Source organism: Moschus berezovskii, chromosome 1 (assembly GCF_049115385.1).
Source record: "Moschus berezovskii isolate FMDL1 chromosome 1, NW_MosBer_1.0, whole genome shotgun sequence".
Classification (NCBI taxonomy): domain Eukaryota; kingdom Metazoa; phylum Chordata; class Mammalia; order Artiodactyla; family Moschidae; genus Moschus; species Moschus berezovskii.
The window spans coordinates 117226427-117240571 of record NC_142460.1 but is presented as its reverse complement, the minus strand read 5'-3'; the positions used below and the strand labels follow the sequence as shown (position 1 = coordinate 117240571).

The window sequence follows — 14145 nt, the reverse complement described above, 5'->3', positions numbered from 1 at the left end:
AGACATTGAGGTATGATTATTATTGTTTATAAATTCTTGATTAAGGATATTTACATAACTGTTTAGAAAAATTAAGAGACTTTTAAACTATTTTTTAATTGAAGTCTAATTTGTTTACAGTGTTGTGTTTCTGGTATATAGCAAAGTGATTCATTTATACATATATATTCATATTCTTTTCCATTATGGTTTATTATAGGATATTGAATATAGTTCCCTGTGCTGTACAGTAGGACCTTGTTGTTTATCCATTTTATATATAGTAGTTTGTATCTGCTAATCCTAATTTATTACTCCCCCACGCCTTTTCCCCTCTGGTAATGATAAGTTCTTATGTTTTCTATGTCTGTGAGTCTGTTTCTGCTTTGTAAATAATTTAATTTGTGTCATATTTTAGTTTCCACATATAAGTGATATTATATAGTATTTGTCTTTCTCGTGATTTACTTCACTTAATATGATTTTTGTGTGTGTGTGCATGTGTGTGCTCAGTCATGTCCAACTCTTAGTGGCCTCATGGACTGTAGCCCACCAGTTTTGGCCAGGGTTTTCCAGGCCAAAATACTGGAGTGGGGTGCCACTCCTACCCCAGGGGCTCTTCCCAACCCAGGGATCAAACTTGCATCTCCTGCATTGGCAGGTGAATTCTTTACCAATAGTTCCACCTGGGAAGCCCATGATACTCTCAGGTCCATCCACGTTACTGCATGGCATTCTTAAACTCTGTTTTATGGTTGAGTAGTATTCCACTGTGTATCTGTTCCACATCTTTATCCATTCATCTATCATGTTGCTTCCATGATTTGGAAATTGTAAGCTGTGCTGCTGTAAAATTTATTGTAATTTGTAAATTGTGCTGCTATAAACATTGGGGTACATGTATGTTTTTGAATTATAATTTTTTCTGGATATATGCCTGGGAGTGGGATTGTTGAGTCATATGGCAACTCTATTTTAAGTTTTTTTTGGTTTTGTTTGTTTTTATTGTTTTTTTTTTTTATTTTCAGGGTTTTAAGGAACCTTGGTACTGTTATCCTCTCTGCCTTTGTTATTTGTAGAGTTTTTAATGATGGCCATTCCTTCTGGTGTGAGGCGGTACCTTTTTGCAGTTTTGATTTTCATTTTTCTAATAATTAGTGATGTTGAGCATCTTTTCATGTTCTGCTGCCCATCTGTATATCTTTGGAGAAGTGTTTATTTAGGTCTTTGTCTAGTTATTGATTGAGTTGTTGTCTTGTTACTAAGTTGTAGGAGCTGCTAGTATATTTTGGAAATTAATCCCTTGTTGGGCACATTGTTTGCAAATGTTTTCTCCCATTCTATAGATTGTCTTTTCTTTTTATGGTTTCCTTTACTGTGGAAAAGCTTTTAAGTTTATTAGGTCCCATTTGCTTGTTTTTACTCTTATTTCTGAAGCCTTGGGAGACTGATCTAAGGAAACAGTTGGACTTTTATGTCAGAGAATGTTTTGCCTATATTCTCTTCTAGGAGTTTTATGGTGTCATGTCTTATATTTGGGGCTTCCCTGGTGGCTCAGATGGTAAAGAATCTGTCTGCAATGCAGGAGACCCAGGTCCAATCCCTGGGTCTGGACGATCTCCTGGAGAAGAGAATGGTGTTTACTGAGTTTATGTATGGTGTGAGAGACTGTTCTGACTTCCTTGATTTATATGCATCTGTCCAACTTTTCCAGCACCACACTGAAGAGACTTTTTCCCCCCCTCAATTCTGTACTCATGCCTCCTTTATCAAGAGTATATAGTAGTTTCAAGATATCTTCTCATTTCCTCTTTGATTCCATCATTGACTCTGATATTTTTGGGGTTTTTTAGTAGCATGCTTTTTAGTTTCCATATAATCTTTTTGTTTTTTTATTTCTAAGGTTGACTTCTAGTTTCATGCTATTGTGATCAGAAAAGATGCTTGAAATAATTTCTGTCCTCTTAAATTTTTCAGTCTTGTTTTGTGTCCCAGTATGTGGTCAGTCCTAGAGATTGATCTGTGTGCACTTATAAAGAATGTATTCTGGTTTTTTGGATGTAATGTCCTGAAAATATCAATTAAGCCTAACCTTTTTATTGTATCATTTAAGATCTCTGTTGCCTTTTTCATTTTATCTGGAAGATGTATCTATTGATGTGAACGAGATGTTAAAGTCTTTTACTGTTGTATTCCTGTCAGTTTCTTCCTTTATGTCTGTTAATACTTGCTGTATTTAGGCACTCATATATTGTGTATGTTAACAAGTATTAAATGTGTGTAATATCTTCATCTTGTATTGACACTTTTATCATTATAGAGTGTCCTTTTTTATCTTTATGACTTCTGTTTTACAGTCCGTTTTGTCTGGAATGAGTGTTGCTAGATCGGCTTTGTTGTCACTTCCATTTGCATCAAATATCTTTTTCAGTCTCATTGCTTTCAATGTGTGTGTCATTGGCCCTAAGGTGGGTTTCTTATAGGCAGCGGGTTGTAGGCTCTCTCTCTAATTTTTTTAATCCAGTCTGCCACTGTCTTTTTATTAGAGTGTTTAGTCCATTGACATTTAAGGTAAGTATTGCTAGATATGTATTTATTTTCATTTTTATGCCTTATTTTCCAGTTGAGTTTATGTTTCTTCTTTGTTCCTTTCTGTTTTCCCTGTTTTGGTTTGATGGCATGCTTTTTCTTTTCTTTTACTTTACTTTTTGTGAACCTGTTACATGGTTTTGATTTCTGGTTACCCTGGCTTTCAAGTGTGTTAACCCACAACTATTATTGACTTGCTCTAGACTGATAGTCATCTAGGCTCAAACACATTCTTTAAAAGAAAAAACTGCATTTTTACAGTCCTTCCCCACGTTTTATGATTCTGACGTCCTCTTTTACGTCTTTGTATTTAGGTGTTAGTTGTAGTTATTACTTTCAGAAAAAATTATTTTATTTTTTAAATTTGTGTACTAGCTTATGTAAGTGATTTTCTTTCCAGTTGTGATTTTCTCTTTCCTGTAGATTTTTTTTTCTTTATTCTACTTAGAGAAACCTTTGAATATTTCTTTTACGATAAGTTTAATATTGCTGTATTCTTTTTAGTTTCTGCTTATCTGAGAAGTTCTTTATATCTCCCTATTCTAAGTGATAATCTTGCTGTATAGAGTGTCCTGGGTTGCAAGCTTTTCCCTTTTAAGACTTTGAGTGAATATATCCTGCCACTCCCTTCTGGCCTTCAGTATTTTTGTAGGTAGAGATACCAGTTGACAGCCTTATTGGGGAGGGGGTGCTTTGTAATTAACTCTTTGTTTTTCTCTTGCTGCCTTTAGAATCCACTTTATGTCTTTAACTTTTGCCATTTTAGTTATAGTATATCTTGGTGTAGGTCTGTTTGGGTTCATCTTGTTTGGGATCCTGTAGAGAAATCAGCTGACAGCCTTACGGGGGGGTTCCTTTGTAATTAACTCTTTGTTTTTCTTTTGCTGCCTTTAGAATCCTCTTTATATCTTTAAATTTTATTGTTTTAGTTATAGTATATCTTGGTGTAGGTCTGTTTGGGTTCATCTTGTTTGGGACCCTCTATCCTTCCTATACATGGATTTCCGTTTCCTTCCTTAGATTTGGGACATTTTCAGCCATAATGTCTTCAAATACATTTTTAAATTCCCATTCTTTTTGTTTTCCTTCTGGGATTCCTATTATGCACAGATCTGGATACTTTATATTATTCTATAAGTCTTCTATATATATATATATATATATATTTAATTTGTATTTCTGTCTGCTGTTCTAGTCTGGTAATATCTATTCTGTCTTCCAGATCACTTATTAGTTCTTCATTATCCAGTTTGCTGTTGATTGCCTTTAGTTCAGCTTTTGTCTCAGCAAATGAGTTTTCTACTTTTAATTGACTCTTCTTTATATATATATATATTTTTTTTTTTTTTTACAGTAATCTCTGTTTCTATCCATATCATTTCTTAGCCCCTTCAGTATTTTCATTATCTCCTTTTTGGACTCAGGATCTGGTAGACTGGAGATGTCTGTTTCATTGTTCTTTCAGGGGAATTCTCTTGGTCTTTAATTGTGTGGTTCCTCTTCTTCATTTAATTCTATTTCTCTGACTCTGAATTAAGGAGAACCAGTTATCTACCATGGTCTGGAAGGGCAGTTTTTACGAGGCATGCCCCTGTGTAGCCTTTGTGAATGTAATATTTTTGAGCAAAGACTTTTTAGTATGGATGCCTGCCACATTTTTCCTCTCTGTGTGTTATCCATTATCCCCTTGATAAGGGCATGATTGTTATCATGATGACCAGAGCCTGCACTGGATATTGAGTGTGGCCTCCTTTTTGCTCTGTGGTTGTTACAACTCTGTCTGGGGCAGGGTCTGCCCCCCTTTTGGATAGATGCCCCAGGTCTGTTTCTGAACTCCAGTGTGAGGTAGATAGGACTGGAATGCTCCCACTGGGAGAGACGCTCTGAATATTGGGGAAGGACTTGTCTGTGGGAAAGTGCGCTCTGTGATTTTGCCTGTCACTATTGTGCTGGTTCACAGAGTACAGTTTTTGGCACACCCCTTGGTCCCACCTCAGCTGTGGAGACCGAGATAGTTAGCTCTGGTAACCCTCAGGTCTTCTACTCACAAAGCTACTAGCACAGATCTGTTGACACAGAACTACTTAGGTCAGGCACTGGGACCACCATGGCTGGGTTGAGCACCTGGACCCACCATAGCTGTAGGAGCTACTGAGTCAGCCCAGACCCTCGGCCTACCACTGTGTGTGCATGCCAGCAGAGCCTACTATCTCTAGACCTGCCCCAGCCACAGGAGCACAGTAATCTACACCAGTGTCCTCCAGGCACTGAGTTTACCAAGCCATCTCAGGCACATAAATTCATGAGCCATGGGGACATTAAGATTTCAGCCCTGCTTTCTAAGTTGTAAGGCCACTGGCAGTTGGCTAGGATTGCAGCCTTGCCTCTATGAATGAGCAGCTGGGCCTGTTGTGAGCACACTGAGAATGAGGCTGCTATTCTGTGCCCCAACCCCGCTTTGAGCTTGCAAGTTAACAGTGGGGCTTCAGTGGCGGATCCAGTCTGCCTTTTTGCACATGCACCAGATTGCAGCTTGGATCACACTCCAAGACTCTTCAGGCAGTCTTCATGAAGACAACTCCAGTCTTCACCCCATGTCTGTCCTCTGAAGCCCAGGTTTTAGCACCCAACCTTCTCAGATGGCTCAGAAGGTAAAGGATCTACCTGCAATGCAGGAGACACAAGAGACCTGGGTTAAATCCCTGGTTCAGGAAAATCCGCTCAAGAAGGAAATGACAACCCATTCCAGTATTCTTGCCTGGAAAATCCCATGGACAAAGGAGCCTGGCGAGCTATAGTCCAAAGGGTTGCAAGGAGCTGGACACAGCTGAGCACTGTGTGCACCAGCAAACATGCCTCTCAGGCTGAGGATTGCAGTGAGATGGCCTGGGCCTTCTGTGCGGGTCTCCCTCTGTTCTACTTGTCGCACACCAGTTGCTGTGCTCTCTCCCAAGCCTCTGAAGCTCTCTTTCTCTCCACATTGATCTCCCCTGCTGGTGAAACATTTTCCCGTGTCAAGGAACATTTCCTCTTTCATAGCTCCCTCCCAGGGGTACAGATCCTGTCCCAATTCCCCTTTTCTTTCTTTTCTCCTACCCTGTTATGTGGTGATCTTTCTTGCATTTTGCTTTTATGAGCTCTTCTGCCAGCATTTAGCAGGTATTCTGTGAGCTTTATTCTACATACAGATATGTCTGTGGGAGGAGGTAAGTTCCATGTCCTTCTATTGCACCATCTTGCTCTGGTCCTTGATTTGTCTTTTATTTTAATTTCTGTGGGCCAATAATATATTGCTCCACACAAAGGTTCATTGAAAGAAATACAGTACTAGTGCATACAACAGAATGCTGGCTAGGAAAATAATGGAGACAGCTTTTTGTAAAGCCAAAAAACTGTTCATTATAAGGAAGAATTTTTTCTCATAGTCCTAGGTATCCATGTATAAAATGGATCTCTGCAGTATAGTGATTTCCTACTATAGAGATTATTCCTAAATTTATCACAATGTCCAACTAGATGGCTTTTGCAGTCTTTTATAAATTTATAACTATGATTCTGAATTGTAAACAGTAATGGAAAAATGCTGAAAATGAAATCTATTGAATTACTAGCCACAGGATGGCTAGTAATTCTAGAACTGGAATATAAACAATTAATGAAAGTATTTCATAAAGTAAAATTAACCACAAGGTGGCAGCAAACATTTAACATATATCCTAATTTATACTGTTTTAAGCCACAAAATTCTTCCCAGCTGTGAAATTTTGTTACTAAAAAATGTTTATAAATGTTTATAAATTCAGATATTCAGGGACTTCAAGTTGAACTCTCTCTTACATTTCAAATAGTACATTTTAAAATGCCCTGAGTTGGTGTCTTTTCTTTTGAGAACTTTGGCCGTGTTAAAGAGAAAATATTTGTATACTCACACATACATTGTAAAAAACAGCAAAAATCTTAAGTAGTTTGATTTATATAAGCATCCGTGTGTGCCTGTAAGTTCTTATAGGTTTGATTTTAGGAACAGCTGTGTATTTTTATTTTATTATTTTAAAAATTAATATTAATTTTCAACAGGAGAATCTTATTTACACTGCTGATCCAGAATCCTTTGAAGTAAATACAAAAGATATGGACAGTACATTGAGTAGAGCATCTAGAGCAATAAAAAAGACTTCAAAAAAGGTAAATCTCAGTGATATTATTATTCACTGTATCTCCAAAATGTATTTTTCAGAGTATATTAAAATAATATAGGCATAGGTGTCAGTGTGAAGGTAATACATAAAACAAAGTTGTTTTTCGGTTTTAGGAAATGGCCTGCAGTGATAATAGTTAAGCTTAGTGAATTCTTTGGCACACTAATTGTAACAGCTTTTACCCTTCCCATTCTAGTTACTGTGATATTTCTAATGGTGTTTTAAGTATGTGTGCATTCATGTTAGAAATTGCCTTAGATATTTTTCAGCAAAGGGCACACAATTGAGTCAGGAAACCTGGGATCTGTTCCTTGCCATAGTAAGTTTCAGACTTCTAATGATGAAGATAGCTTTCCTACTTACCTTACCTTATCGAGGTTGTTCAGAACTACACAAGAATGTTGGTAATATGTTTTTTAAAAGTAGCACTAGAGTTTTAATTTTATGGGTAAAATTTACAGCCAGAGTCTATTGTTCAGTGTATAAGTATTTGATTGTTGTTTTCTTTGCCTTTGAAGGGAGTCTGCCTACTTTAATCATCATTGTATCTCTACATTTAACATGAATGATATATAGTAGATAAACATTAACAATGGTGATTCAGATAAAGTCCTACCCTTTTTCAGTTAAATTGCGGTTTAAGTGGCTTTGGATCAACGATCTCACAACTGAATTATAGCAGAATTAGACAAAAAGAGAGGAGAGTGAAAAGGTTGGCTTGAGGCTCAACATTCAGAAAACAAAGATCATGGCATCTGGTCCCATCACTTAATGGGAAATAGATGGAAAAACAGTGGAAACAGTGTCAGACTTTATTTTTTTGGGCTCCAAAATCACTGCAGATGCTGATTGCAGCCATAAAATTAAAAGACGCTTACTCCTTGGAAGGAAAGTTATGACCAACCTTCATAATATATTAAAAAGCAGAGACATTACTTTGCCAACCAAGGTCCGTCTAGTCAAGGCAGTGGTTTTTCCCGTGGTCATGTATGAATGTGAGAGTTGGACTGTGAAGAAAGCTGATTGCCGAAGAATTGATGCTTTTGAACTGTGGTGCTGGAGAAGACTCTTGAGAGCCCCTTGTACCGCAAGGAGATCCAACCAGTCCATTCTAAGGGAGATCGATCCTGGGTGTTCATTGGAAGGACTGATGCTAAAGCTGAAACTGCAATACTTTGGCCACCTCATGCGACGAGTTGACTCACTGGAAAAGACTCTGATGCTGGGAACGGTTGGGGGTGGGAGGAGAAGGGGACGACGGAGAATGAGATGGCTGGATGGCATCACCGACTCTGTGGACATGGGTTTGAGTGAACTCCGGGAGTTGGTGATGGACAGGGAGGCCTGGCGTGCTGTGATTCATGGGGTCGCGGAGAGTCGGACACGACTGAGCGACTGAACTGAACTGGACTGAACTGAATTGAACTGAAGGTTTCTTCTCATGCCAAATTTTCCCTCCTACTTTTTCCTGCTGGACTAGTGTTGTATGAATGCAAGATGGATTAATCCACAATGTACTACATTTTCTCACTGCTTTGTTCCAGAGATTCTCATTCTGCCATATACTTTTGTATAAAATGTATATGGCAGAATTCCTCCATATTTTTTATAGAAAAGCTTTTAATGTGAATTTGGCTTTGTTTTACATATAATTGTTCTAATCAATTATATTAGATTTATCTAGGTTTTTAAATTAATTGTATCTTGTTTTAATTCTAGGTTACAAGAGCATTCTCTTTCTCTAAAACCCCAAAAAGAGCTCTCCGAAGGGCTCTTATGACATCCCAAAGTTCAGCAGAGGGAAGAAGTCCTTCTAGCAATGAGAAGCATGTAATGAGTCGTCTGGCTAGCACATCATCATTAGCAGTAAGTGATTTTGATTTAACAGGCTAAATGACTTCAAATTTATCAAGTTGGTATAAAATTTGTTGACTTTTTAAAGGTGGAAATCTTAATATTTCCATCAATTTTTTTAATATATCTACCTCATTGTTGGGTTAATATAATTTAGAAAACCTCACTTAATGAATTAGAGACTTACTTAAGGTATAGTTTATTTGATATGAAATTTTATTGGGACTGAGATGTTAATCTCTGAGAAAGAAACATGTTTCGGTCTAGTGTATCACTTTACTGACGTACAGAACGATAGTTCTATTTATAGATTGGCTCCAATAATATAGCAGAGACTGAGTTTTATTTCCTTTATTATTTCTGTGAATACATAATTGCCGAAGTGAGTATCAAAAGGTGTTATGGGTTCTAAATCCATGTGTTAATTTTTAAATGTTTCCTGAGCAATCCAAATTCCCAATGGTGTCAGAATTATTAGACATTAAATTAATATTAAGGGCATTTCTAACATATATTACTGTCACTAAATAGTGATGTATCTGTCCTTTGTAAAAATTATTATTAATATAACTTACTGAGGTTAAGAAAGGCAAGTGACTGTCATTTCTTAGCTATATGTTCTTCAGCAAGTTTCCTATTTTCTCTTATCCCCAACTTGCTGATGAAAGAAAGGAGTACTTACCCTATGTTGTTATTGTAAAGGGTAATTACACACATTCTATGTCACATATATGATGTGATTATTTTCTCAGAGGCAGTTTGAGTAGTGGTTAAGAGCAGGAACTCTGAAACTCCTAAGTTCAGATCCCAGTTCTGCTGTTTACTAGCTGTATGACTTTTGTCAGCTGATTAAAGATCTTTCTGTTTCAATTTCACCGTTTATAAAATGAATATAAAGTAGTAGTTGTAAAGATTAAATAAGTTAGTATATACAAAGTGCACAAGGGTAACACCTTGGTGTTTTATAAATGGTTACCTATAATTATATAAAATGTATACAAAAAAGGTACATAATGCTCAATAGCTTATTTTTTATAAAGCTAGTTAAGTCTTTAGTTAATATACATCAAAGGTTATAGCTTATTATGAGTATGTTTATACAGATTTGTAATCAAGATTAACCTTCCAATGGAAGAGAAATCATACTTGGCTGATAATATAAATTTTTGCAAAGATGTGAATGAAAAAAAGTATTGAAATTGACAAAATATAGTAATCATTCATTTACTAAAATTAGATTGTAAGCTTTCTGAAGCCCAGTGCACTGTCCCTTTTTTATTTCCTGCATCTGTTGAAACTATTATAAATATTACTGCTTTTCAAATGAAGATAATTAGATTTTAGAGAAAATTTTTAGAAGATTAATATATATTACTTATGGCTTTACCAGTTTTACGTAAATAATATAAATAAGAACCTAAAGTATCTAAGACATTCCTGTCCTCTTCTCAATTGCCTATTTCTGTTCTAACAGATTACCCATTCTGTTTCCACAAGCAATGTAATTGGATTTACTAAGCATGGTTATGTTCAGTGCTCAAACTCTACTGGTGGGCACTCTCAAAACTCCTGGTTTCGATATGTACATCATTCTGCCTCATGAGCTAGTTTGTCAGAGATGCTAAAAGGAAATTCTGAGTTTTCAAATTTCAAAAAAGTTCTCTCCAAGTCATCTTTGATATTTGTGAAGAATTAAGAGATATGTCAACCAGTAATGGAAACAAGCCTTGTGAAGTTTAATGTGAGCTTATTAGCTATTTGAAATTTGTATTTATTATGAAAAAAAGAAAATATTTGTCTCCACTGAATCACTTATTAGGTGAATGGGGACTTTTGAATTCACAACTTTATAACTGCTTTGAAATCACAACAACTTGGGCTTAATGGAGTTTCTTTGTTTATTGGCACATAAAACTATTTTGCAAGATAATTTACTCATAAGGCCTGAAAAAATCAGTCCCATTAGAGATTTTCTTATTTATGGAAGTAATTATTTAAAAATAGTAGTGATTATCCTATGAAGTGGATTTATATTCCAAATATGATTCTTAATCTTAGAATTATGACATTTGTGTAAAATTTATGCTTTTAATATGGCAAATCATAAAGGTTTTACCTGAGGAAAATGTAAACTTTCATACTATCTACTTAAATCATTGCTTTGCTGTCACTTGAATGGTAATACTTTACCAACCCAGCTCTTTAAACTCTTCCAACCTTGTTGATGAGAACTTACAGCTACCTTGCTGGCTCTTAGTTTGTGGGTGTTAGTCGCTCAGTCATGTCCGGCTCTTGGTGACACCATGGACTGTAGCCCACCAGGCTCCTTTCTGTCCGTAGAATTCTCCAGGCGAGAATACTAGAGTGGGTTGCCATTCCCTTCTCCAGGGAATAGTTAACCATTCATGTCTGTTAAAATAGTACCTTTCATAATAATTTGTTTTGTTTTTGTTTCTTAACTTTTTGGTATTGCTTCTTTGTTATTAAAAATTCTGATGATGTTTAACTTTGACACTCTAAAATAATAAAGTTTAGACAGCTTCAGTTCAGTTCAGTTCAGTCGCTCAGTCGTGTCCGACTCTTTGCGACCCCATGAATCACAGCACGCCAGGCCTCCCTGTCCATCACCAACTCCCGGAGTTCACTCAAACTCATGTCCATCGAGTCGGTGATGCCATCCAGCCATCTCATTCTCTGTCGTCCCCTTCTCCTCCCGCCCCCAATCCCTCCCAGCATCAGAGTCTTTTCCAGTGAGTCAACTCGTCGCATGAGGTGGCCAAAGTATTGGAGTTTCAGGTTTAGCATCAGTCCTTCCAGTGAACACCCAGGACTCATCTCCTTTAGAATGGACTTGGTTGCATCTCCTTGCAGTCCAAGGGACTCTCAAGAGTCTTCTCCAGCACCACAGTTCATATATTAGTAATCTCTATTACCAGAAGCACTGCTGTTTTGCTTAGTTTTATTTGAAGCAAAATCATACATATACACATAGAAATATGGGTTGAACACATAATATAAAAACTTTTTCAGAATGTATGACTTTTAATTTAAAAAAATTATTTCCCATGAAGTAATTTTACTCTTCTTAATTTTGCTTATGATTAAGTAGAAACTACTGTGGTTTGTCTTTTAAATCTCGAAAATTTGTCTTCTAATTTATAATTTTAAAATGACACCTAAAACACTAAATCTTTATATCTCACAGAAGTACCACTACTAGCAGTGAGCATGTATCTCTTTCATTTGAGTTAATATGTAGGAAACTAGTCTATCCATTTTTCTTGTTTTCAGAATGCTAAAATAGTTCTATGTGTTCTCCCAACCGTTCCCTCCTAATTTTAAATTTCTATTTCTTTAAAGAGTTTAGATTATGTCTTACTTGTTATGATAATTTGTAAAATGCAAAAATAGTATGTATGATACTAAGCTATATCTTACTTAAAAGAAAAAATACTTAAGTATAAAATGTTTGTCTTTACAGGGCATCCCATCTCCCTCCCTTGTCAGTCTTCCTGCCTTCTTTGAAAGGAGAAGCCATACTTTAAGTAGATCTACAACTCATTTGATATGAAGCTTAAAAAAAAAAAATCTTAATTTGTATAAAGTTATAAACACCTAATTCTCAAATAAGAAACTGACTTAAATGGTACTTACTATTAGCACTTGGTGAAAGCTGGAAAAAAGGTAACACTAAACTATGCCATTTTATTTTTTTCTTGAAAGAGTAAGGTTAACCTCTGACATTTTTTGAGTTAATTCATGTAAAAATTTATATTGATTTTGGTGTAATTTTTCTCTTTGTTGAATCCAGTTGAAGACCAGTCATTTAAGTTATTCATGATATTAATAACTTTGCCACATGATACAGTAAATAAATTTTGTTGGTTGATGCCAAATACTGCTGTAAATCTCTTTGTATAGTGTCCATGAATGAATTTTTGGAAATATGTATCTCAATTTGTTCAGAAATTAAGTGATACCACAAATGAAAACCTGCATAGATCTCTGAATAGTGGGTTCTTGGTTCACATACTCTGTTTAGTTATTTAACTGCTCCTTTTGCAGTTTATTTTACAAATAAAGATATTGCATGTGGATTTTGAAAGATTTGCCACTATTGACAAGAATAACAGTTAAAGGAAGTGGTTTCAGAATATACTTGCAAATTGAGATAAGGACAAAAGGATTAAAAAATCATGTATATTTTGCACAAACATGATACTGATGTATACTTATTTAAGGGCCAGTATACTTATAGTGATTTTAGCCACCGGTCACTTGATTTAGTTTGATAGTGTGTGGAATTTTATTTGGAAAGATAAGACCAAGGGGAGATTGTGGTAAAGTGGTTTATGCTCTTTATGGAATAATTCCTAAATTGGCTAATCTGCTGTAAAATGCATAGATATGTGTATGGTTAAATTTTTATTGTGGCCTCATAATTAAATGTAAAATTGAAATACACTTACTTGCTGTTGTAAAATATTTTTCAAACTCTGATTTTATCTTTCATAATAGGGTGTTTTCTTAATAGTAGTACGAAATAATCAAGTTCCTATGAATAAATGCATTGTTATTTCCTACTTGTTTAGGGAGTACTGCAAATGTTTGTCATTTAACAATTTTCAATTATGTTATAATACTTTAACTGACTATATAGATTTTTTTCTATGCCACATATGTACCACTTTTAAATAGTGAATGATCCTTTATTGCTATATTTTAAAAGCAGTTGTATTAGGAAGAACTTTGTAAATAAATTTCTAAAACTCAAGTATATTTTATGTTTCATATTTTAAACTGTTGTTTTATACAAATTTTCATAGGCCAGTATGAATGCTTTTATCAACCTTTGCTCTGTTGTGTATTTATTTCCATATTTATTTGCTTATTCCTCCCTCTATTAATATTGGGCAGTATATAAGTTAGGAGTCTTCTTCAATCTGGAATCTACTTTGCAGAATGTAAGTAGTGAATGCTATGGTAGTTTATATAAAATTTTGTGTTTATAAGCATCTATGCATTTTTTGGGGCTTTCCTGGGGTGACTCAGTGTAAGGAATATACCTGCCAATGCAGGAGACACGAGTTCAGTCCCTGGGTCAGGAAGATCCCCTGGAGAAGGAAATGGCAACCCACTCCAGTATTTTTGCATGGAGAATTCTATGGACAGAGGAGCCTGGTGGGCTACAGTCCATGGGGTCTCATAGAGTTGGACACAACTTAGTGACTAAACAACTTGACTACCTCCAAATATGTGGGTTTTTCCAGGGAGAGAAAATGACGTGAGATAAGGCATGAAGTTGGAAATGTACTGGATGTTCATTGGCAAATATAGCAGGTAGTTATTTTAACTTTAAAAGGAGCTTTAGAGTCAGTGTGAAAAGGTACTGTTAACCAGGAGTGTGGATTCAGGGAGATGTGAGCAAACTGGAACTCATTACCACAGCAGAATACCATAATTCTCATACACATATTTCTAGAAAAATATAACTTATTAATACTGATACAGGAAGAAATAGAAC

At 35.7% G+C, this 14145-nt stretch overlaps 1 protein-coding gene across 4 annotated transcripts in view; it reads left to right on the top strand.

Moving 5' to 3' along the window:
• Nucleotides 1-13435, top strand: part of ECT2 (epithelial cell transforming 2) — a 57251-nt gene extending 43816 nt beyond the window's left edge. For 2 of the 4 annotated variants that reach the window (XM_088839038.1, XM_088839035.1), the window contains 3 exons: nucleotides 6646-6753; nucleotides 8487-8633; nucleotides 12103-13434. In XM_088839038.1, coding sequence (XP_088695164.1) covers nucleotides 6646-6753; nucleotides 8487-8633; nucleotides 12103-12192 — 345 coding nt within the window. In that variant the 3' untranslated portion in view covers nucleotides 12193-13434. Of the gene's footprint in view, nucleotides 1-6645; nucleotides 6754-8486; nucleotides 8634-12102 lie in introns of all 4 variants that reach the window. The other 2 variants (XM_088839043.1, XM_088839041.1) reach the window with 2 other exon arrangements.
• The last annotated feature ends 710 nt before the right edge of the window (nucleotides 13436-14145 follow it).